Source organism: Theropithecus gelada, chromosome X, assembly GCF_003255815.1.
Source record: "Theropithecus gelada isolate Dixy chromosome X, Tgel_1.0, whole genome shotgun sequence".
Taxonomy (NCBI): domain Eukaryota; kingdom Metazoa; phylum Chordata; class Mammalia; order Primates; family Cercopithecidae; genus Theropithecus; species Theropithecus gelada.
In genome coordinates this window covers 146,135,523-146,162,342 of record NC_037689.1, presented here as the reverse complement: position 1 = coordinate 146,162,342, position 26,820 = coordinate 146,135,523, and the positions used below count along the sequence as shown (strand labels likewise).

The following is a 26,820-nucleotide window of genomic DNA, read 5'->3' as shown; positions in this document are numbered from 1 at the left end:
ATGAGTTTCACCTTTACACAGATGCAGGTGGAATGGTTAACTTCCTTGCATTACTTCTCCTTCCCCCAGCCCAATCCCACTAGCAAAGCTAGGACAAAAATTCTCATTCTCAGACAACAGTTGGAAGCTATTACTTCTTTCAGAGAAGCTTAGAATGCTTTTTGGCAAACCAATGCGTTGTTTCATTACTCTCTCCATACACCCAAGATACAGAAAGCAGGTGTAAATTCTACATATGGCCTAAATTCTCACCTGCTTTCATCCAATTCAATAGAAAATCATAAATCACCATATTCCCAAAAAGAAACAGGTTGACAGAGAACAGACTTATTTTTATAGCATACCTAAGATATATAGGAACTGATATATTTACTCAGCTATTTTAAAGGGGCTACTCTTGCTCATTCTCTGGACAGCTAAATGCTGGGTTGCTAAGTTACTGCTATTTGACATCATCTCTTCCCTGACATCTCCCCATGTTTGACAGGTTCCCATGATTCACTGGCCCAGTCACCTCATTACTCATATTACTCACTTTCCCAATGACGTCTGTAAAATCATTTAAAATTCACCTCATATACTAGCTGCGAACTCCTAGATTCCACATAAAAATATTTAAACTGCTTGACAGGTTCTAAGTGCATTTGGAAGCACACTGGATGGCTTACCTGCATTGTTCACATAACAGATGTTATAATTAAATTAAGCATCTTTCTTCTGGGTTGGTTTGTGTTTGACAAAAGAGGAAATGATTACTAGGAGGCATATAATGGATAATATCTCTTATGAGCTAATTTGGTTCCATGAATAGCTCACCTCACATATGCATGCTACGTATTAAGCCCATTAGTGCTTTGAATTAGCTTCAGAAAAGGTAATACTGCACATTATTTACCCAGTCAAGGGCATTTTCACCTGCTGACAAATTTACATATTTCCCAGTGCCATTAGGTAAGAACTAGTCATCAGATTAGCAAAGGGCACAATCATTAGTTCATTTATTTGACTCCATCAATGTTAACATTAATTATAGTCTAAATTATATTTAGGAATTGTCTTTCCTGGGTGGAACACTATATTACTATTTTAAGAAATTGTAATTTTAAAAGTCCACATCCAAATAAGATACATGTTTTCTGAAATATTCCAGAATGATTCTTATTTAAGACAGCTATATAGAAAATCGTTTGCATGAATCCAAGTTGAACATTATTTATACATTAATGTATTGACAGGATATAAAATCAATTGCCTAATTATTGGTTAAATTTATAAAAGAAATTCTACTGAAAAGTGCTTGATTATGCTGCATAGTCATGACAATATAATCAAATTTCCTTTCAGACATAATTGTCTGTCCAGTTTTGTTCCCTGATCCTTTTTTTTTCTTACTTGCAAGATGGGTTTTTTCATTTATTTCCCTGTTAAAAAATAAAAATAAAATAACAAGCACTGCCCTGTAAATATTTGGTAAATTTTTCCATGCTAAAACTTTTAACTAAAACACAAGCCTAATAAGTAGAATTGCCATAATTTAGAATGCTGTAAACACAGATCATACTGTACTCAAAAAGAGGTGGCCAAGTAGGTGTTTACCAACCTGATCCCTATGGCAGGAAGAAATCTGTAAGAAGATACAGTTTATCAAATCAAGTTCCCTAAATCCTAGCTAGCAAATTCAGCATCCCTCATAAACACTGAATTACCCTTATAGATGTTTGCCTATGAAATTATCAACTACAGAAGGTACTTTGCTAGGAGAGACAATCTGTTCAGCATCAAATCTAAAAGAAATGCTCTATCTGCATTTTTTATTCCAGAAAGGATTTGATAGTTTGTTGATTTTTTAAAGTAAATTCTTGCTATGAACAAATAAATCATACTACTGCAGAACAAATAATCATTGAGCATCCATCCTTAGCTAGTAGCATTTAGAGCATGCTGCTCTCCTTGGCTTAACTCTTCCAGAAATGATTACTCTAGGATCCATAAAACCCCACAGAGCTCAGAAAAGAAGCTGCTGCTGGTGCCCATATTACTACAGATGAGCTGCCTAGGAATCCCTCACATGATCGATGAATGTTACTGCAAAATGCCATCACTGTGGCCAGAGTTGTTATTACTTTTTATTTCCATTTACACATGAGAGTAGCTTGACTCTAAAGAGTAAATAGCATGCTGATGGAAGCAAGTGTAAAAGCTGGGATGCATTGCACAGATTGCTGCTTTTAAGTTTCTGATTTGTAAAATTCATAATAAGCAATAATATGCTTGAAAAGGAGCAAAGACATCTGAATTTGTACGGCTCATTTCGTGGGAGAAGATCAGTTTGGTGTAAAGGTGTTGTAGGCCAATGAATTCTAGTTTGTTCAAAAAACTACTTAAATTATTCTGGCATAACTGAATTTGTACAAATTGAGGAAACAACAGAAGCTGAAATGAATTGCTGGTTGAATCCACTATAATGTTAATCATAAAGCAGACTGGAGGCTGCTAAGTAAGAATGGATTCAGATAAGCCAACAGGACCAGAAGAACATATAGCATGACTCTTGTCAGAGATTTGGAGAACTGTGACCTGAGGCAAATTACTTCACCTCTCTGACTTTCACTCTTTACCATTCTGTAAAGCATGACTAATAACAGTTTTTGAGGGTTGTTGTGAAGGTTCAAAGACATAATGTGCTTACGAACTGTGCCTGGCATGCAATAGACCACACATTACTATTATCAGTTCTTTTATTATTAGAAGCAAATTTGCTATTGTTTTATTATTATTTGAAATTAGATTAAAAAATATTAAAGAATGACAAAAAGGCAGAATTAATTTCTAAGATCTGTTCAAATTATATTGGTTTGCTGGTATTCTTAAAGTTGCTGGAAATGTCAGCTACTGTCTAAAGCAATTTTGTTTAATATTCAGAGATTCTCACTCTAGATTTGTGACAGGGTGATTGAGAGTTGGGTGTAGTGCAAAGATCACTAGATTTAGAAAACAAAGGCCAGATACTATTTTACTTCCGCCACATACCAACCCCACCCTGGATTGCAGGTCATTTAACCTCTCTGGACCTCGATTTCATGAAATAATAAGAAACTACCTTATTCCTTATGACCAAATAAGACAATGAGATTCAAGTGCTTTGAAAAGCCGTCACCTGCTATAGGAAAATAAGGTTGACACATCAGGTCAAGTTAGCCTGTTGTAATCTGATTGCATCTGCAAGGGCATGAGGGCAAGAAGAAAATTGCTGGAAGACGAGACAAGGTGGGCTCCGGCATATTATAGCACTTTGCCCAGGGGGACAAAGAAAGAAAAGTGGACCCGCTGGTCTGAAGGGGTGCTGAGAACATTGTCAGACGAATGGTGAGAGGGGCTTTCAAGAGAAACCAACTGGCTTGAATTTGGACAGCATTTTGAGAAAGGGGGCCATAACAAAACACATAAGGTGAAAGCATTTCCATAGCCTGGAGGACTGAGGGGCTGAGAGTGGGGAAAGGCTGGTTGTGTTGCATTTGGTTAATAAAAGAAGTCTGTCTCCATGTGAGATGAAGTGGGTTTGCATATGTTTGCTTGCCAGGTGGTGGAGGGAAAAAAGGGGGATCAGGGAAGTGGGAAAGATGGGAGAGCAAATGGACTCAGATTTTCATGGTGCAGATGCAAACAATGTGCATAATTTAAATTTTCCTTCATTGGAGGTGGGTAGAGAGATGGAGGGGGTAATAACTAGCTCATGCTTCTAGATGAAGACACTGAAAAGCAACACAGCTAGGAAATAAGGGAATCTCATGAGCAACCGGAAGCCAGCTCCTCCACTCTGGGGCTGGTGCTCCTTCCTCTGCATAGCTCCCCTCAGTGAGGAGAGATGACCTTGTTTGGGCCTCTGCTTAGTTTGAAAAGCAGTGAACATGGCCAGGAGAGGTAGGGAGAAAGAGAAAATGTACTTTTCCCTAAGAAGGGGGTTTATGGGGAATGAGGTGACAAATTTACTGCGGAACCCGTCACAGGCCTCTAAGGCCCTCAAACCAAAAGGAACACGAATGTGTAATTAAGACAAAAAGCCCAACAAGCATGCTCTATTGTGACAAGCAAGGTGGTCTATAAAAATGTAACAATTAGTCATAAAATCGGGGACGCAAATTTCAGAAAGCTTATTTTTATTTGAAGCATGGGAAATGAAACATTCATTCTTTAATAAAAGAAAGCCCACTCATTAACAGCATTGTTGGAAAAAAAAAAAAAAGAATTCTATACAATCTATAGCCCTTCAAAAAAAGAGACATTTCTCTAGATTCTCTTTCAAGAAAAACAGAAGGACTTTTGTTACTTTCTCAAAGCATGTTATCTTTTGTGAGCCTATTAAGGAAACCTGCTTCTTTTCTTTCCATGTGTAAGTGAAATTCTGTTGTTTCTCTAAGTGGCTCCTTTAGGAGACTGGTGTTGCCAGCCTCTGCCAGGTGTTCACCCTCCTTCCTGCATTTAGTCACATAACCAACCACCTAGGCACCAGGGCCGGGTTGCTTTCAAGTAGGTGATTTCAATTGTGACAAATTAGGTAGAGATTTTGAGGTATGTCTGGCATTCCTTTGGGAGTTAAGAAAAAGGCCACTGAGTTTATTTATGCTTGTGACTCGGAGAAGAAAGGAATAACAAGGTTACTATGTAGAGCAGAGTAAGACATTTCTTTCAATGTTACTACCTTCTGTTAAGGAAGGCTGTTGACAAGTGAGCAAGTATTGAATGTATTTTCCCAATGGGAAAGGAGCAAGCAGCTGAGTTCCCAGTGTGCATTCCTTTTGTGGCACTCATAACAGCTGCCTCGTCTCCACCCAAAACGTCGGGCCCCTGAGATAGATGACTGAGACAGATGACTGAGGGGTTGCTGGGTTCTTATCTTACTAAAGTAGTCAGCATAGCCCTAATCCAGCAGTCCCTAACATTTTTAGCACCAGGCACTGGTTTCATGGAAGACAATTTTTCCACAGATAAGGGGATAGGGAGTGGGAGTAGGGGTGGGGAGATGGTTTTGGATGAAACTGTTCCACCTGAGATCATCAAGGCATTACATTCTCATGAGGAACACATGGTACCAGTCCATTGCCTTGGGATTGGGAACCCCTGCCCTAATCCATATAGTCTTATCACTGATCAAAGTGATATGACTGACTCATCTCTTTAATAGTCAAGAACAATGTTCTTGGGCTGAAACAGGTGCACGAATGTGCACATCAGGTATACTCTGGGTGGCAAGCCAATTCAATGGTAAACAGCTTTTGGCTCTTGACTATTCCTTTGGCTGCATTTTCTCAGGGCTTGCTTCAAACACTGGGCTGCTGAGAAGGCATTTACTGGGAGAGGGGGATGAAGAGGGAGTTGGAGTGACTTTGGTAACTGAGGAAAGGGGATGCAGAATTTTCACTGGCACACAGATTATTTTCTTTCCCAGATAGAAAGCCTTCATGGTTTTTATATGACTACACTGGTCATCATTTATTACAATAACAAGGATTTATATACCACTTGGTAGCCTATAAGGGAGTTAGGGCAGGTATTATTGTCCTCTTTTACAGACAAGGAAAGGAAATTCAGAGAGATAAAGTAATCTGTCCAAGGTCATAGAAGTGACAAATGGTAGAGCCGGTACAGGAGCTCATTACCATGATTCCTATTCTTGAGATTCCATACTGCCTTCTGATGCCAATGGCCAGAGACAGTAGACAGATATGTTTTTCTCACTTAAATTTGGTTTCTTCTTTTGGTTTAATTGTTTACTTCAGGAGAGATTATAGCCACTCTTTCAACTTTGTTCTGCCCCCAAGGCATTCACACACATACACTCACTTCCATGACTAACACTTCCCACAACATGCCATCATTTTCAAGTCTCTCATCTTCTCCTCCTCTCCCACTCCCACATCTCTTCCCCTCATTATAGGCCACAATCAATGTTGATAACCATGTTCCACGTAGTGGGCGGCAGCAGTGAGATTGAGTTGAGGTCCCAGAAAGGTAAAAGGCAAAGGTTTAGGGTATGGTGCTTGAACAGGGAAAGTTTCCTAAAGAAGGTGGTGAGTGTCTGAGAAGGATGTAGGAATGGATAGGGCAGAAGCTTAGTGATATTAGAAAAGTAGCTTGATTACAAAATGGAAAGAAGACAGGTAAGAAATGAGGCCACTGGAATAAGCAGAAGGGTCTTGAAGTAGAATGTCAGGATTCCCCATTATGAAACTCCTTGAAACAGAACAGTAATTACTTTAAACAGCTTAAGCAGATAGATTGCTTCATTATTAAAAGGCACAAAAATAAAGGTTTAAACTCACCCGCAAGATTTCTTCAACACAGCTTGGATCACTGGGAAGACTTACCTGAAACAAAATAAATAGAAAACATTAGGCACAATCTATTTATTCTTCTTGTACAATAGTTTACTCTGTAGGACAAACTGTAAAGCAAGAAAATCTAGCTATCAATTTTTCCCTATTAAATACAAAAGAATATCTCTGCAAATGACTAATTTTGTTTTACTTTAATGAAGTGGTAAGATCGCAGTGCATGGTGCAGTGCATGGTTCTGTCACTGATTTGCTTTCAGGCACTGACCCCTCCCCCATCCCCTCGGGCTTCTCTTTGCTCATCTATCCAAAGAGAGCTTGATCTCACGATCTTTAAGGCATCTTTGACCCTCTGACATACTTTTGTATATTATTCATTAAAAATATGAGGCCTATATAAAACACTTTGTGATTAAATTGAGTTCTTTTTGAACTTGGGAGTCCAACTAGGTGCTTACAAAACACTAAGGATAACGGCCTGCGTAAATTGCATGCTTGCCTTGGCAGTTACAAGAAGTCTAAGAAGTATACTCAGTGAATCCCATGATCCATTTTTCCCAGTGTGACACCTTCCTAATGAATCAAGATTCAAGTCACTAGCAGAAAGGTACTGAGGGTTTATTCCATGTCAGGCCCATAGCCCTTTCCTGCAGGTGCTTCATAATCAGTGAAAGCAAGAAGTGAGATAATAAAATAAGATACCAGTTGCAAGACAGTGCACCATCAGGAACTTGAGAGTCAGGCAACCATCTAGAAAAATGTCTGCTGATCACCACGTCATCTGTGCAGGTTTTAGGCCTCCCCCAAACATTCCTATTTCCCCTTCACACCTTAACCCTCTCCAGGATTGCAGTCTGATCACATTTGCTTCCTGCCTGCTCTGGTAAGAACAGTGGGTCTCTCATTCACTGCCTTGAAAGATGAACGCCCAGTCCTGCTAAGAGAGCACTGCCATTACATCTACATTGCCCAGGCCTCTTGCAAGGACAATTATTAACTCCCCAACAGACTGAAGTATGGACTCAACTATACTTGGGGAAATGAAGAATAGAATATGGCACTAGATTTCCTCACCTGACAAAACTACAAGTTAAACAATACAGCAAATCTTCAAACAGTATTATAGTCACTTCTGTACATGCATTCATTACAACCAGTATTTATTGAAGACCTTCTACATGTAAAAGTCCCCACTCCAAGAGGCCTAAAATCCCAAATAGGAGAGACAGCCTGAGACAGTCACCAATAATGAAGGGCTGTCAATTCTAGATGGCCCAGTACAACCCCAGGTTACACTTGTTATCTGTGTAATTATTGATAGTATTCCCTTTCTCTCTCAAAAATGTCCTCCAGTTTGGATGACAAATTTATACAGCCATCCTCCCAATAACAATAATACTCTAATACTAGGTAGAAGAAATAGGAGAAGAAAAGACTTAAGTTGGCTGGGCATACCTTGTAAAGAATCTAAAATACAGGTTTCAGATAGAGAACCACTGGTGATTTGGTGTAGCACAATTCATTCATTCATTCAACAAACAATTTTGGAGAGTTAAGGACTGTGCCACTTGGTGCTAGGCAGAGTTACAATGGGAAGCAAAAGGAGACACAATTTCCTCACTCATGGATTTTACAGGCTCAATAGGAAGGTGAATATGAAGAATCACATAGTTAATGCACAACTATAAGCTGTGGGGAAGTACTAAAAAGATGACCATCCCATGGACAGTAGTTATGCAAAATAAAAGGTTTTGTGTCCAAAGAAGTATGGGAAATGTTGCAACCCATATTGTATCCCTCTTTGGAGATCCATGATGCAAATAAAAAGGTGTGAGACACCTGTCTAAAATTTTTAATAAAGTACATTCCCAACTTCCCTGGCCCTTAAGTCTTGGGTTTTTAGTTTTAGTTGTTTTTTTATTTGTTTGTTTTATTTTTCAATTAATAACTACTGCTATTTCACAAAATGAATGTTTGCAGAATATACACTGGAAGATGCTAGTCTAACATGTTTATATGATTATACAGCTAAACTGGCAGTTCTCAACTGCAAATACAACCTCATTCCATTGCTCAGTGCTCCAGCAACTGTATTTTCCAAGAGAGTTCTTGAACTTCTAACAAACACATTCCCCAAATACAAAGGTCAAAGGATTATAAGAAAGGCTTAAATCTTCAATATCATTGTTGCATTGTATTAGAGTGTGCAGCCTAGGCTAAAAATGTATGGCCCAGTCTCATGAAAAGGTCTTTGTTCCCCTTTTCCCACACAAACACATCAGCGTTAATTTTTAAATCAAAGTGAAAATATATGAGTGATATGCAGACACAGCAAGAGCACCTGCTGATGAGTCAAAAGGGTTGGGAGGGAGTCCTGGCCCTACCACTTGGGAACAGGACTTAATAACTGTACCTTTCTCAGTTCCAGTTTTTCCAAATGTAAAAGAAAAGGAAAGAATAATAGTAATACCAATCCTTTTTAAATCTCACAGGGCTCCTGTGAGTATCCTGTGAAATAAGTGATGTGACTGTGCTTTGTAATCCGCAAAGCCCAATACAATGAATTAAGTTATTACCCCTTGTCCTGTTGTTCTCCTTACTTTTCTTAAGTCCTGTCTTCTCATCTTTTCAAACTAAGATTTGACTCACTCTTGCCAACTGAAAATATCATCTCCCCTCTTCGAAATATAAATATCCACTTCTTTATGGGAGGAAATGCTGTCAAAAGAGAAAAAGTTGTGGACTCTGAAGCTTTGCAGCACATTTAATAATGACTGGCTATTGGAGTCGGCAGCACTCAGGACAGACAGAGAAGAACTCTAAAGGCAAGAGCAGTCAAATAAATATGCATTCACACTCAGTGTTTAGATATTTTTCTTTAGAAAACACTAAAATCCAACATTCTCATAAAGTCACTAGTTCTACAAATTCATCTAGCCCAGGCCCACAGCTGTTTTCTCCATAAGACAACCACGTTTGAACCGCAAGTGCTTTTCCTTCCTGCAAGTGTTTTTTAATTAACCAGCAAATATTTCTTACGTGCCTAGTACAGTGCAAAACATGGAGAGTTGGTAATACAAATCACTCTGAGTCTCGGGTTCTTTCTCTCAGAGTTAAATGTCTAGATGGGATAGGAAAACAAACAATTAGAAACCCACTGGGACATACATTGTAAGGTAGTCATGACAAGGGTAATAGGATCGCATTCATTCGCCTGTCCGCCTATTCATCAGCTCTCCCATTTATTTCTTTAGACAACAAATCCTGATTGAGCTCACACTGTGCTCAGGATGGTGCCAAGAGGGAGGATTTAAAGACACTGAAGACAACACCATTTCTGCCTTCAAGACTCCACGCAAATTGAGGAAACAACATTTACAGGGAAACAGACAAGACCAAACAGTAGGTCTGATTTAAGTGCCAGGGAAAGGGTACCTACCGGGTTCACCGACACTGCCATGTCAGACAGAAGCTCCCAGCCGTTGAGGTCCCCACTGTAGTCCTCGCTCCATATGGGAGTGAGAGGCCAAGGATTCGACATGGCTGAGAAGTGATGGGGCCACCTGAGGCCACTTCAGTCACTGAGTCCCCTGCGGAGATGCACCAGGGTCACTCTGCACACTGGAAGAAAGCTGAGCTAAGGCTGGGGCTCAGCCCCAAATTCTATTCTCTTGCACTCTCTTTCTCTTTCTCACAGACACCCACACGTCTTTGCAGTAATTCTGGAGGAGTTACTCGGACAGGTGTGAAAGACAGAGACTGAGGAAGAGAACTAGTGGTGGCACTGGGATTAGAACTGCTGCCCGTTGAGTTGCCAAGCTGCTGCTTAATTCCGGAGGCACCTTCTCCTCTCTTTAAATCCACTCTTGAGTATTCAGATAGTCCACAAAGCGCCAAGTTAGCCACTCAGAGCTGCAGCGTCCTTTCTCATTCCCCCTCTCCGCCCCCTCCTCCTGGAGCAGAAAGCAAGCTGCACGACACACAGGGGAGGCTGTGCTCTCACTCCTGGCCCCAGACGACCCTCTTGTGCTGGGCACGGATGTGGTCCTCTGAGGGCCAGGGAAGGGAGGTGCACATCGGGCAGGTGGTGAGTTCACCGAGAACCCTCACAAGTGCCTACCCTCTCTGCATCTAACAGTGCAGGCTGCCACTCCATGTAGCCACAGAGATCATGCACAAATTATCTGCCTGGTGATAAATACATATCTTATGAAATAATCAGAGTTCCTTTAAATAATCAAATATTCAATTAACTGCAGCAACAATAAATGAATTGTATAGGATGGTTTAATCGGAGCATACTTCTTAGCGGTTAGGGTAATACAAGATATCAAAAACATGCTGATTGTGGCATTGAGAGACATAAGCAGCAGCCATCACTAATAGAAAACATGGAGATTAATGTAAAACATTAATAGAACAATGATCATCACATGGTTAATCCAGAGGAGCTCAATGCATACCTCTGAGTATATTATTACTAAGGGATTGTGAGAGAAGAGAGGTCATTTTTTTTCCCATAAAATCATCCTGAGGGTGGTCCCACAATACCTGGCAATCATGATCCACTAGTCTAGGTATATTCCACCTAGACAAACACTTTCTCAAAGTAAAACTTAAAAACCGAAAATTTAATTGCAAATTAAATAACTGGGCCCAGTTAACCAATATCCACAACAGACACTGATGGCGACTTCCAAACTAATTCCATTTGTACTTTCATTAACAAACTTCCCCATTTATCCCCATGATTGATTTGTGGTACACAGAAGTCCCCTGACACAGAATTACTAATAAAATAAAAACCCAGGTTATGATATTGTACTACCAAATGAGTTTTCGAGCTTTTTAAAATTTGTAATTCCCATCGTTGGTAATTTGTAAAAACACAGGACAGCAGCCTCTGAAGTTCCTATTTACATGCATTATGAAATCCCCTATGTCTCTATCCAGGGAGTCCCAGTTTTCCAAAATGAATTTGGAAAACTACAAACTCAGTTCACATTAGGATCTGTCTGTCCCTTGCTTCCTGCCTCACCTTAACCGTCCCTATTCTAGTTTGTATTCATGAGTCTATGATTAAACGGGAACAGTTAATATTGCATAAGCTGTAGATAGAAGTCCTCGGGTAATATAACTTTAATCAAAACAAAAACGATTTCACAACAGTTACATGGTCCAGCTAACCAGCTCATCTTCCAATTTCATTTTAATACAGCAAAAATCCTGGGCATCCAAAGAGCTGGTGTTTGCTTTAAAATACTGCTTCTGGCCAATTTTTAAGTAAGTCTCCTGGTCAAAATACTTCATGTAAAACAAGCTAATATGCACCAACAAAGTACAAAAAGAACAAAAAATAGAGCATGAAGATCAAAATAATTTAACATATGTCTTTTTAAGCCAAATACAGGAAATGACCCTTTGTTTGGAATCATACATGAACATAAAACCAAAAGGTAACCATGAACTGTTATTTCTTTGAGAATGAGATAATTTACTGTATTTTCTAGGGGCTCCAAGGGGGCAGTAGAAAGAGCCTGGTCTTTGAGGCTCCATAGAACTGGATTTCAATCCTAGCTCTGAAGTTCATCTTGCTTTACGACCTTGGGCAAGCCACTTGAACTTCTTTGAGCCTCTGTATCCCTATCTATGTAAGAGAAAGTTTAAAAAATCCACTTCTAGGATTTTTGTGAGGTTGAGATGAAGTGAGGTATATAAAAGTACCTTAGCCTAGTAGGGGGTGCATGTTAAGTCTCCATCAGCACTTTGTATGCTAAGTTCTCTCAAAAGTCTTTAGAAAGGTGTCAGCACTCTGAGCCTTGGAACCACTGAGGAGATAGTTTGGTCGTCTTGTAAACCGGCTCCCACGACATCTTATGAATGTTGCTAATTACTAAATCCTATTCAGGGTCCCAGTGCGTAAAGAGTCTCAGGCTGCTTCTCCATCTGCTGGCTCTCATTAAAGGTGAAAAAGGAGGCTGGAGATGGGACTTGAGTGGATATGACAAGAGAGATAAGGGAGAGTGGGGATGAGAAGGGTGGAGGAGGGTTGGGTGACATGCTTCATTATGAGGACACCTCTTCAGTGATTACATTAGGTATGGGCAATGGTGGAATGCATATGCAGAAAGGCCCATCATCGGCTGAGAGTACCTAATGGCAGATGGAATTTCAAGTGAAGAGTACTTAATTCAGTTGGCTCTGAATAGCCATTAGCTCACTGTTCATTTATTTGCTCTAATAACTAGTTTCTATAGAAGAGTGAGCTATAAAAGGAGATGGGGGAATGAGGGTATATTACAATCTTAGAGAAAAACAAGGTAAACATCTAGAAATATTACTGTTAGAAATCAAGAACCTATCTGGAAGCACCTTGCTGCCTGCCTCACATTCCCTCAAGGATGCTCTGTCTCAAGTCCCCTGGGCTAGTCAGTGAGGCCATTCTGGTTACTACTGCTGCAGCTACCCAGACTCATACCCTGGCTGAGTAGGGTCTTCCAGCCCAGTTCCACAGGGACAGATCTCCAACTTAGAGTCTCAAGGCTTCTTGCTATGATTCCATCATTCTGGGATCAGACTCGAGCTATCTCCTACTTCTCTTTGCCAGTCTCCATGATTCTGACCCCACTTGCTTGCCCTCTCTTGCCTATGCTCTTCCTGACCTTCTTTCTTCTTTTGGTGCTTGCCCTACAATCCACGGATCTTCCGGCCCTAGTCCTTTCCTTTTGAAATTCCTAGGTAAGCAGCCAACTCCTCAGGGCCTGCAGGATACTCACTTCTGTCCCAAAGTCCTAGTACTGCAACCAAAGACCATTTAGGATCAAAATCTAGATTCCACTTAATCCCTACTTAGTGTGCTCCCATTAATGGTAATGACTGTCTGTGTGCAGGCCCATAATAATCTCTCATAATAAAAGAGAAGACTGTAAAACTAGAGATGTACAAAATGGAGTGAACTAATACATTATCTAAATATATTAAAAAGATATATCAGGAGGCAAGTTCACCTTTGAATTCTGTCAATTAAAGAGTAAATGTTAGCGTTTTTAAAGTTGTAGTATGCTCTTAATACTATAAGCTCATAATATAGAGAAAGTAAACAATTGCAAAGCGGCGATCTCACTTTCATGTAACAAATCTTATAAAGTAGTGAAAAAACCTGACAGGAAACAGTAGTTATGTGTCCAAGCTCTACCACTAATTAGCTGTGTAATTTGGGACAATCCGCTTCTTCACTCACCAGCCTGCAGCCTAAGCAGCCTATACAGTAAAGGCATGGGAATATATTACAAGTACCCAGTGTTTTGTATTTCACATAACAGTACACAAATAATAAGGAATACATATAAGATTACTAACTTTTTATTTTATCAATAAGAGCATTATAAAACAAAATTAACCACTGGCACTATTATTTTGTAAAAGAACATTACAACTTTCAAAAGGTTAATAAGGCATAATCTCTGAATACAGGCCAGTTTGTTCAAAATACAGAACAGTTAAATTTATGCTAATATCAAACATGCTGGCACACACACACACACACATTATTATCTTACATTTCCTATGTTGCCACAGAATAACAAACAACACCTTCACTTTGGGCTGGTCACCAGGTTACGGGATCTTTCACACATCTTTTAGATTCTACGATTTTATTAACACTCTGCTTTATTCTTTCCTATTTTATGTATTTTGCTATATGCAGTAGTCCCTTTGCCAGGAGGCCACACTGCACATAGCATGGTATATTATCTATCACATGTCATGTATTCCAAAGCCAAAAATGAATTCTTAAAGTGTGTATGGAAGCAAGCATGGGGTCCCAATAGCCTAGAAGAAAAAGTGCTTCCAGGAAAAAGTGGTCATTAATAAGTTTGAGGCTGCAGAACAGGCTTTAGCAATATCTAGGTCATTTGTATCCTTGGTCATAGCTGTTTCAGCAGCTTGGTGGGGATGTAAATCTGATTGTGTATTGAGGAGAGAGTGGAGGGGGCAGAAGTGGAGAGAGTGAATAAAAAATTCCTACTGTGAAAGGGGGTAGAGAAATGGAATAATAGGAAGTGGTGATGTGGAGTCAAGGTTTTTGTTTGGTTTTGTATTTATAAGAGGGATGATATTAAGACATATTTATATACTTGATGCATAGAACTCAGTGAAGAGGGAAAAAGTGTGGCAAAGCGAAAGTGGATGATTGTAAAAGCAAAGTCCTTGAGAAGGAGTGAGTGGATCAAGACACAACTGAAGAGGTTGGCTTGAAATAGGAACATGTACACTTCTGTACACTTCTTCCATTGTAACAGATTGGAAGGCAGAGTGCCCAGGTACATAAGCAGCTGGGTTGGAGAAATTAAAGATAAGAAGATGAGATGGTACTTGTCTGGTCGTATCTTATTTTTCTTTATGAAGTATGCGGCAAGATCATCAGCTAAGAGTGGGGTGTGTTTATTGGAAATTGGAAGAAAAAGGAAAGGTTGGAATAGTTGTCTTGGAAAACAGAAACATGGATCATAGACTTGCTAGGGAAGAATAATAGAAGGGATAGGGAGGCGGGGAGAAAGAAGGGAGTTGGAAGCCAAGTAGCTCTGACGATTTGGATGAAGGTGACACTGCTCCTCATCGTTAGCTTCTGCTTTTTCCAACACTGATTAATTAACCACAGTTCACAGTTCTCCAACTGTTCTAATCTAGAAGAGGTTTCATTCTGACTGCAATAAGTAGAAAGCACAGGAGTAGGACTAATGACCAGGACTCCACAGTAGTGACTCCTGTAACAGTATCCAGAAGGCTAGATGAAATTAAACCCAGGGCTGAATATAAGCCCCAAGGCTTGAGGATCTCCTCTGGGCCTAACTGAATGCTACTCTGTCTCTTTGGGAGCACAAAGAACTCTATTAACTCATATCCTCCTGAGAGAAATCATTCCTTTAGAACATTAGAAGGAGTTTCTGAATTGTTTAAAGAAGAGCTATTTTTAATCATTGAAACATTTTGTATTCAAGCAAGCATTTTACACATTTAATATATGATTGCTATCATGTAGTATTTTAAAATATGATTATCTTTTATATGTCTTGGATTGACAAGTTCTTCAACTCATTTACAGTGTCTAAGATACAAGGACTTCCTCATGGGAAAAAAAAAAGTGGGAGTTCAGGTTTTTATGGTAATTTCTGAAGGCATTGCCACAGGTATATTATGGGGTCTTAAATTAAGTTCCATAACCCCGTTTACAAAAAAATCTTTTAAATATGTACCTTTGGCTCTTATTTTTTGAAAATCTTTTAGAAAAAAAAGTCTTACCTTGACATTCACAATCCCTCACCTTAAAGAGACTACAATGGTCTTCTTACAAATAAATAGCTAATGATTTAACCGTCTGTTTCAAAACCAAAAACTCAGTTATCAGTTTTTCCTTTAACTAAATTCCCCTTAAAGCAATGTAAATGGAATAGACTTTATAAATTGTACCCACAGATGCCCTCAATAAAAGTGACAACAGAATACACTTGATAGAAAGTGGCTCCACTTTCATACTAACCTCTAACGAACCTTATTGACTCTCTATACTCCGCACTTAGGATTGTCTTAATTGCCAGTGGATGACACTGAAATTCCACAGAAACAGAGTTACAATTGCTCTTCTTTGACAGTGATGATCCTAAAGAACAAGCCATGTGCATGGGAACTGAATCCTCGCCAGCTCCCCTATTATTTATGACTCTAATTAAAACACTTTTATCTATTAATGCCAAGTGACACAGCTAAATATATTCAGGGAAGTTCACATTTTTTCTGTACTTCTGAAATCTCTTAGATCTGCGCCTACTTACATGTGGTTTAACTGCTCACTAAAATGAAACGATAGCTAAGAATAACTCACTTTCATTAGATTTATAAATCTCATTAATTAAATCTATATCTCCAATGGTATAGAGAGCAAACTCAAATGCAAGATCTAATTAAAGAGAAATAAAAAAAAAGTTAAGAAACAACACTGAGATTGAAACACAGAAGTAACTGTTTAGCCTCAAATTAATGAGGCGCTGTGCTAACCAAGCATGTCCATTAATCCCTAATGAGGATTTTAAACACATTAAAACTTTCTAATACAAAATGTTTGCCTTCCTTTTATCCAATAACAAATAAGCCAATAATTTTCTGGCTCTAAATGACACTATTAACTGTCACGGCATGTTTTATTTGACAAACCCTCCATTCAAATACTGTAAAACCAATTAATTTGCCTGCTGTGAAATGTGTTTCTTGATAGCTTTTATGTGATTTTCTTTTCTTCTCAAAGAAATGTAAATAGGAGGTCAATGTAGGTGCTGATTTTGCTTTAAAAATATGCCACAGTAGGTATAGGTTGTCTACTCGGTTTGCATTTCAAATGAATTGAAAGACAACCTCCATTTTCAGGTCATCAATCTCAGATTGGTCTCCTGGTAAGTAAACTGTGTCAGAGTAATAGTTTGATTACCATGATGATGGTCTTATATTTGAGAAGGGAGGGTTGGCAAAATTACCATTTCGTTTGATTATAAATAATGATTTGCAACCGTGGCCCTTATCTTTCCTGCTTTGTTAAGTGACCTGGCTTTGTTACCTGTCTCTGGCTATATCCAGCCTCTTCCAAAATGCACCTGCATGTGTGTCCAGGAAACTACTCAATAAAATGGGAGCTTATTCCTGATGCTTTTTATTTGGAAACATCACAATTTGTTACACTTCTTGTTGGTAGGAAAATCAATAGAACAAACACAGGAAGTTTGTTTCTTAAACTTCCCCTGGACCTTACTTAGTATCTTCTGTTAGTTGGAGAGAGGCCCCAAAGTCCAGTCTGTCCACCATTTATGAGACATTCTGAAATTCTTGGCTCATGCAAGGGCATGGCACTTTTCCAGAAAATCACTCTGCAAAAACCCCTGAAATAGACATAGTGTGTGTCATAAAGGGTCTGTGACATTAAGTGTGGGCCAGCTCTGTGGAGCGTTTCAAGCCCATTGAATTTTATGCTGAAGAACAAAGAAGGAGTGATACATGGTGTACCATGGTTTATGAAGCCTAAAGGTCTATGCCAATTAACGTGGACAGCATATACCCAGCACCAGTGATCCTAACTTGTCTCGCATCCACAAGAAAACAAAGTATTGATTATTTCTGAGTTGTGGAAGTATGCAGGATACAGATACCTGGCAGGCATTTATAATTTCAGGTACAAGCACACCACATTACTGATAAAATAAACTCTTAATGAACTAACCAGACCTACTCTTGACCAGAATCAATGTGTTGCAGTACTTCTAAATTTGGGGTTTGGAAAATCTGTTCATGTAAAAGAAATAATCCCAAATGACAAATATGCATTGCACCCTCAGTATGCACAGTGCACTAAGCTAAGCATTATGTGAAATGCAGTACATGATAAACAATGGCTGTCCACAGGGAATGCTATGGCTTGACTGTTTGTCCTTTCAAAACCTCATGTTGAAATTTAATTGCCATTGTAACAGTATTCAGAGGTGGGGCCCTTAGGGTTGATTAGGCTATGGGGGCTCTTCCCTCATGAATAAATTAATGTCATTATCATGGGAGTAGGCTCCTGATAAAATGACAAGTTTGGCACTCTTTTGTTTCTGCTTCTCTCTCTCGCTCCGTCTCTCCCCAACCTCCAACTTCTTCCATGTGATGCCTTCCACCATGTTATAATGCAGACAGAAGGCCTGTGGCAGATACTGACATCTTGACATTGGACTTCTCAATTTCTAAAACTGTGAGCCAATAAATTTCTGTTCATTATAAATTACTCAGTCTCAGGTATTCTGTTATAGAAGCACAAGACACACTAAGACAGGGAGCGTATACTATAGATGAGTAGACAAGACCTGCATATCTAAAGTAAGGAATTACAGTGCATGTTAGCAGATATCTTTTATTGATCCCTAAATGAGGCACATTGGCAGAAAAAAATTTTCTTTCAGTGGGTACCAAAGGCAGCTTGCATTACGTGATTTACATGACCAAATATGGAAATTTCTAGAATATCAATTTATGGGGAGAATGAATTGAAATCAGGGCTATCCTGGAAATCCCAGTTTATGTGGTGATCCTACTTTAAAAAGCCAGATGCATGACTCTGACAATAACTTCAACAGAAAGTCACGAAAGCAAACACTGTCCATGGATCTGGGTCGTCAAGCAAGGGAGCAAGACAGGACCTTAGCTTTGAATAAGAGAAAACAATCAGATAGAGAGTGACTTTAGCATTTGGAAAAGACAGAAAGTAGTTTCCTGAAAGTACCTTATTTTTGGCATAGTCAAATGTAATTGGCTGAGAACAGAAAATGTGGTAGATGAATCTGAATAGAGTTTCTCTGAGTATGGTGGACATCTATATGTAACACTTTGTCCCCGCCCTCAGGACTCCTTTAGTACTTCATGAGATACTGCTTAATATACTTGAACTGACTGTATTGAAGAAACTCTATTGGTTCAGTGACAAACTGTATGACTTTGGGCAAGTCACAGTTTTCCCAGATGTAAAACAAGTGGGTTGGCTTAGAATCCAGTCTTTAAGGTGACTCGTGTCTGTTAAGTCTATCAATCTGTTGTCCAAAAGCAGATTAATTAGAAAGATCCAACTTGTGTTAATCTCTAGTTAGTAGATGTCTCTAATCTAAAATTAAAACCTACACATTTCACAGGTACATGATCTACAGAAGTAAAAATGCTAAGCCATTCCTGCAAGTATTTTCATAATGAAAACAGATGACAGGCAACGTGCTCTAGAGTTAAAGTGGAAGCATTAAAATGTAGATAGTTCAGTTTTTAATATTAAGGATATTACAATGACAATTAGATGTCATTTTCAAAAATAACGTGTTGGCTCCAAGGCCAAAGTATCTCAACTATGTGAGAGCTTCATGTTAAGTATGATGTTATTGCTAAATGGTAGTGAAAATACAATCTATACTTGGCTAAGTCAATAAACTTAAAGCCAAAACATGTAGAAATGGCTCTGTTTGAAAAGATTATTTTGAAAAAAAAAACAAAACATAATTATTCCAAAGTCTTCCATTTTAATCAAGATTTGGCAATACACTGAGACCATCAGACATCAAGTGTTCTTGCAACCTTTTCAACTGTCAGGCCAGACAGATTTTTATCTTATGTGAACGAACCCACAGCCTCAAAGGTGCAGTGCCAGAGCATGAATCCATTTCGCTAGACAGTCATTGAAATTATAATTCAAAGTTCAACTTACTTTCGCATTTTCTACTGCAATACTTTGGGCAGCCCAGGGCAGAAAGTCGAAGCCTGGTTTCCAATGGAGATTACTTCTAGTGGTTTCTAAATGTTGGCAGCCCGAATTCCTTCTTGTCAAATAGATCAGCAGATGCAGGGTTTCATTAATTTAATTTCAGTGACTGCTGCTCCCTCTTAGGAAGATTTTCTTTACCTAAGGATGTTGACGTGCTGTAGGACCCCATCAGAAACAGATAGGAAGAGACACTGATATATTAGGAGACTGGGAAATCTCCCTCCAGTGGCCTTCACAGACTCCACAACTTCCATTTATTCTCACTCATGCCATGAGCACAAAAAAACAAGATTTGTGGTGAAGACATATAGCTGGAATCTGTAAAAGCTCCCAACTCAAGATAAATAAACTCACCAACATATACTACACTATGACGTGTTATTTGAAGATCCTTAGAATCAGTTTTAAGATCTTTCTTCATGAAAATGCATTATCATGAAGAAGAGGGACCTTCTAAACCTAAAATAATATGCCTATTTAAATAATGCAATTATTAATACTTAGTGTGCTTTTAATTGGTTATCTGAGAAGCTCTAGGCTGAGAGTATCTGGTAAACAAAAATTTATTATGATCACACTAATCTTGAAATTATCTAGTCTGACACTTAGGTGTATATATGTGTGTGTGTGTGTGTTTGTGTATGCACATATATATATATTTGTTTGTTTGTTTTTGAGACAGAGTCTCACTCTGTCGCCCAGGTTGGAGTGCAGTGGTGCAATCTTGGCTCACTGCAACCTCCACCTCCCGGGTTCAAGCGGTTCTCCTGCCTCAGCTTCCCGAGTGCTGGGACTACAGGTGGGTGCCACCACACCTGGCTAATTTTTTTATATCATTAATAGAGTCAGGATTTCAACATGTTAGCCAGGATGGTCTTGATCTCCTGACCTCGTGATCAGCTAGCCTCAGCCTCCCAAAGTGCTGGGATTACAGGCATGAGTCACTGCTCATGGCCAGGTATATTTTTTATAAATATGCTTTATTAATTTCTAAATGTTTTACCCTTCATTTTGCAATCTATGCTGAAAAGGAAAGCATGACACCTTATCAGGATTGCTACAAAGTTTCAGGGCAGCATCTGACATCTACTCTGTAATGATAAGCTTTACAATTAGCGTTTTCAAGATCCTCAGTTTCAGTTCTTTATAAATGATAATCTAACCCCATGAGAGAGATCTCCTAAATCCTGAAAGTAAAGATATTTACCCCTTAATTCAAAACTTTAAGAACAGCATCCTGGTGGCATATGAAAACAAAGGGGAATGAGGGAATTTATATATGAGGATGACATTAAGAATATCTTCTACTATTACTGCTACTAAGACCATTGCTAATAGAAATAATTCATTGGAAATTTAGAGTCCTTGCCAGGTTACAAAATCCTTTCACATCCTCTACATCTATTATCCCCCTCCTGGTATCATTTGTTGCTTACAACAATTTTCTGAAGTAGGCAAATAAGATAAAATTACTTTCATTTTTTAAGATGAAAAAGAAGCGAGACTTTAAAAGGTTGCATGATTTGTCTGAAGTTTTATGGCTAGTCAGAGGTGGTGGAGACTAGCCCCTGGGTTTTTGGCTAAACAATCCAGTGTGTCTTCCACTATTTTATGCTGCTGTTGTTTAACATAGATTTATCCATGTAGTTCCCACTAGAGCCATAGCAATCCAGGAGACAATTTGATAAATTGCCATGAACCCCCCGCCCCCACCTCTGCAAGATGAAAGATTATTTATCCCTGTTATACGGTTATTAATGTTATTACAAATTCCAAGCTGACCATCAACATCAAAAGCAAAATACTGATAGTCTAAAAAGGAACCTACAAAATGGCACGTTGAAAACTTGAAAGTGAAAAAGATCATCTTGAGAGAATGTTGCCTGTACAATAATGACTCAGACAGTCTGTACCTTGGAAAGCACCTGCTGTTACCACAAACAGACCAAGTCTTTCCTCCATCCAGGACTTCAAAGTTGCTAAGCACTAAGGACTCAGGTTTAACACTGAGTTCAGCACCTTGATGCTGTAGTCCTTGACTCCTCCTTTAGCTTTTGTTTCTTGATCATTTTTCACCTAACTGAAGGGAATTCCTATGGGTTCATTGGTACTTCAGATGTGCCCTCAAAATTGTCCTCCCCCCAACATTCACAGTCAATATTGATTTTGGGAGTCATAAATTTGTGATGAAATGAGCTTACTGGAGCCATGACAAGGCTGGAATGAAGGCAGACACTTACTTATTCAACATGGGATACCCTCTCCCTTTCATTGCTCCTTTCAAGAAATAGAGAAACAGTGAAATAGAGTTGGCAGGGGCAACCTTTCCATCTTTAGAAATTCTGGTTACTTACAGTAAGATAGGGACTTTGAAAAAGGGCTGCCTCTGGCAGACAGTTACTACAGGTGCAGCAGAGGCTGAAAGCATTAAAACTGACTGAGATCTACTATATCTGTTGGAAGACAGGGAGGGGAAGGACAAGTAATACATGAAATAAATCTGATAATAAATGTGCCATCATTCACATGCAAAGCTAATGCTGCTTGTTCATTCTCAATGGAATACTTGTGAGTTGCCTGTCCAGTAATGAGTGGATACACTCATCGCCTATACAGGCTCCTGACAGAGAAAAGGCCCCAGGGATTATACACTCCAGCCTGCTACCTTCTGCCCGATTTTAAAGATGAGGACAAATGCAGTGCACAGAGGTGAAATGACTTGCCCAAGGTCACATAACCATGTGAATGGAAGGTATGGGGTTAACCTTAAACCATCTGATCAAGCCAAGTCCTGTTATCATACCATACAAGTACCGCTGACATGATTCTTATGACAGGGGATTCATTACTTCATGATTCCATTTGGTTCTATTGAATTGATTGCAATTTAATTCAGCAACTCAAGGAGCTCTAATCGAGCTTCTTCTATTGGAAGTCCTACAAAGTCTCTTCTGTATTCTGTTGGGAAGCAGCAGGGGTGGAGGAGAGGAGAAGAGTTGTGCCCCACCTTACTTCTGAAAACAGTATTCAAACACAGTATCTCGTCAAAAAATTCTAAATACTGTGATGATGAGGTAATTGTTAAAGCTGTGACAAAAAGATGTCTGAAAAAGCAGCGTGAAAGCAGGAATAGAAGTTACATAAAAGGGAGGCAAAGTCTGTGGGCACCTTTTTGATGCACTTGCTCTCCAGTTACCCAGCAGTGTAGGCCCTGCCCTCCCCCACCCACGCTGCTAAAGACTGGACCATCAGGAAGTCAGAATACAGCTTTGCCTAGTGCCTGGTATGTTATGTTAGGCAAAGGGCTGCAGCTCCTCCTTAGAATCTTTGGCTGTAAAAGTGAGGTTAGCTAGTGTGTAGGAGGTCACAGTCATGTTCAAAACAAGGAGATGAGAAAATATAATGCTAGCAATTTGGAAGTATTGATAAGAGAAAGTTGAATGAATAAACCTATTTTGTAAGTTATTATTTAAGTGCAGAAAATAACAGTACTTGTTAATTTCTGGGGAGATATACATTAGAGCAGCTGCAAATGCCCCACTCTTGTAAAGGATTCAGCCTCCGTTTCTAAGGGTGTCTATGAGCTGTGTTTCAGAAAGTGTAGGAAATTTCCTGTCTTCTTTATTTTTTTGTCTAGTTTCATTAATGTAACCATAACATTCAACCCTTAAATGGAAGGGCCACACCAAAGAGAAAACGATCACTTTCAATGGGGCTCCCTAATTAGGCATTGGGGTATATGACATCAGCCAAATCATAGCCTAACAGTAACCTTCAGGCTTAGTCCATCCTAGACATTATCACAAATGCCTCCAGGGCACACAGAATTCTATATAAAGACCCTCTTAGCACTGCCATTTTACATAATTATTTTCCCAACAGAATGATTAATAGTACGCTGAGTTAAAGGTAAGGTATAAAAATGAAAATAACTGTGTCAGCAAGGTCCTTTGTTATCACTTTTGTGTTAAAACAGTCATAAGAATGGTTATATCTTATTTTTATTTTTTGGAGATGAAGTCTTGTTCTTATCGCCCAGGCTGGAGTGCAGTGGCAGCTCTCGGCTCACTGCAATCTCCGCCTCCTGAGTTCAAGCAATTCTCCTGCCTCAGCCTCCCGAATAGCTGGGATTACAGGCACGTGCCACCATGCCCGGCTAATTTTTGGATAGAAATGGTTATTTTTATAGGACATGCTTTTTGAGCATTTAGGTGTACCAGGCCTATCCTTTATCTTGCTTATTCTACATGACAACTCTAAGCTAAAGGCATTATTATCTCCATGGTGTAAATGATGAAAGTGAGGTTTATAGAGGCTCAGTAATTTTCCCAAGGTTCCACAGTTAATACGTGATAAAGCCAAGAAACAAAATCACGTCCGTAAGACTTCAAACCCATGTTCTCAATCACTGTACAAAAAAACTGGTTCCTAACTATATTATCAAATAGGAGTTTATATTTATCTGTATATATAAATCTAGTAGCCACTACTAAAATATAAGTTGTTTCAATATTTTTATTTTTCAAAATTCCTTTGATGTACCAATATAATACAATGGAATGAACATGAAAATGTAAGTTGCAGTTCAATGAGTCCAATTTGTCCATTGCTCTGATAAGCATAAAGTTATATATATCCAGCTCAGTAACATAAATGAGATAAGATTATTATTTCCTTGCATTCATAACTACTATGGCCAATACAATCATTTCAAATTAATCATACAAAAAATACAATGTGGAGCTCAATTGGCTATTTTATAAAATTTCAACAAGCAACTGATTAAAACAGCCATAAGAGGACTTGGTGCCATTTTTTGCATAACAAATTAAATCAAATGAGGAGCTAAGATTATCTTGAGGCTGTTGAATAAAGACAAGTAATTCAAGAGAGAAAGTTTTAAAACAATTAATTGACCTGCTATGGATTTCTGAATTTGCAACTGATACGGTTTGGTTGTGTGCTCACCCACATCTCTTCTTGAATTGTAGCTCCCATAATTCCCACATGTCATGGGAGGGACCTGGTAGGAGGTAATTGAATCATTGGGGGGCAGGTCTTTTCTGTGCTGTTCCCATGACAGTGAATAAGTCTCATGAGATCTGATGGTTTTATAAAGGGGAGTTCCCCTGTACATGCTCTTGCCTGCTGCCATGTCAGATGTGACTTTGTTCCTCATTCACCTTCCACCATGATTGTGAGGCCTCTCCAGCCATGTGGAGCTGTCAGTCAATTAAACCTCTTTCCTTTATAAACTACCCAGTTTTGGATATGTCTTTATTAGCACCATGAGAACAGACTAATATAGCAACTTTAGTGTTTCTCTTTGCATATGTGAAAGTCTATGTGAGAGTGTACATAGAATAAGTATATATTGACCTGCAATTGACAATTTAATGGTAAAATGGGTCCTCCTTATGGGAATTTTAAAGCTTAATTTTTCAAAAGCTGCATTTCTCACAAGTTCTGTCTAATGGACTCGCTACTGGTTGGTTGGTTCCATTTAGCTCTAATGAGAGAAAACCTGCTCTTTCCAGTATTATCATCCAAAGTTTTCAAAGTGCACTTGCAATTTGGTCTCGTTTGAAATGTTCCTTCAATCTTTTTTTTAATTTTAACTTTTATTTTAAGTTTTGGGGTACATGTTCAGGATGTGCAGGTTTGTTACATAGGTAAATATGCGCCATGGTGATTTTTTGCACCTATCAACCCATCACCTAAGTATTAAGCTCAGCATGCATTAACTATTTTTCCTAATGGTGGTCTCCCTCCCCCCACCCCACTCCCAACAGGCCCCAGTGAGTGTTGTTCCCCTCCCTGTGTCCATATGTGCTCATTGTTCAGCTCCCACTTATAAGTAATAACATGCGGTGTTTGGTTTTCTGTTCCTGTGTTACTTTGCAGAGGACAATGGCTTCCAGCTCCATCCATGTCCCTGCGAAGGACATTATCTCGTTTCTTTTTATGGCTACATAGTGTTCCATGGTGTATATGTACCACATTTTCTTTATCCAGTCTATCATTGATGAGCATTTGGGTTGGTTCTATGTCTTTGCTATTGTGAATAGTGCTGCAATGAACATACGTGTGTATGCATCTTTGTAATAGAATAATTTATATTCATTTGGGTATATACCCAGTAATGGAATTGCTGGGTCAAATGGTATTTCTTGTTCCAGATCTTTGAGGAATCACCACACTGTCTGTCTTCTACAATGGTTGAAAAAATACACATTCCCAACAGTATTAAACAGTATTAAAGCGTTCCAATTTCTCCACAACCTGACCAGCATCTGTTGTTTCTTGACTTTTTAATAATTGCCATTCTGACCAGCATAGCCAAGGTAACCGTTTGAAAACCAGTACCACTGTTTGGGCAATTCAAAATATCAATGGACTTATTCTTACAGCTCTCTATTTTCAGAGTGCTAAGATGGACAATAAATAAATCTCATAATGGGCCAGTTTTTAAATGGGCGGTTCACTGTGAAAGAAGAGGGATGAACCATAATAAAGAGCTCAGCAGCTGAGGTCAGAATATCCTGGTTATACCACCCCCCGCTTTAGATCTCCATCAAGTTCTTCACCTATGAATTGAAGAGGCTGGAAAAGCAGGTATTCCAGGTTTTGCACACCTCCCAGAAGTGTAAGACTGTAAATTGAGATAAAATGTATTGATTATACCGATTAACAATGCCAAGAGAAAGCCATTTTATAATACTCTACATTTGATGATTCCTTTCAGAGGAACATGGTATTCCTACATTAAGAACACTTGGTAAATGTTGGCCTGTCAGACGTTCTCCATTTTGTCAAGGCGACCTGTGACAGTTTCAAAATATATCACAGGGACCATCCCTCTCTATTTATTCTGGCAGTTAGGGTCCATTTTTTAAATCAAGTTTCATTTACCTAGCTGTGTGTCTTTGGTGAATCACCCATGCTCTCTGAGCTAAAGTCTCCTCACTATGAAATGAAGGGGCCTGATTCCCTTTCTAGTCTATTTGGTCTATTCTGGCTTCTATGTTATATGAGTTTACAAGTGTGATTCATAAGATCTCACAGAGATTTTCAGCAAAATCATTACCTTTGGTAATAGCCAGTATTTCTGTCCACATTCAGGAGACATAGATTTTGTTGGAATCGTGGTATAATCAGCTAGTGG

At 39.0% G+C, this 26,820-nt stretch overlaps 1 protein-coding gene across 6 annotated transcripts in view; it reads right to left on the bottom strand.

Moving 5' to 3' along the window:
* The window catches only part of AFF2 (AF4/FMR2 family member 2), a 503,764-nt gene that overhangs the window by 186,062 nt on the left and 290,882 nt on the right, over positions 1-26,820 (bottom strand). For all 6 annotated transcript variants that reach the window (XM_025372179.1, XM_025372181.1, XM_025372180.1 and 3 more), the window contains one exon: positions 6,321-6,365. In XM_025372179.1, coding sequence (XP_025227964.1) covers positions 6,321-6,365 — 45 coding nt within the window. The remainder of the gene's footprint in view (positions 1-6,320; positions 6,366-26,820) is intronic.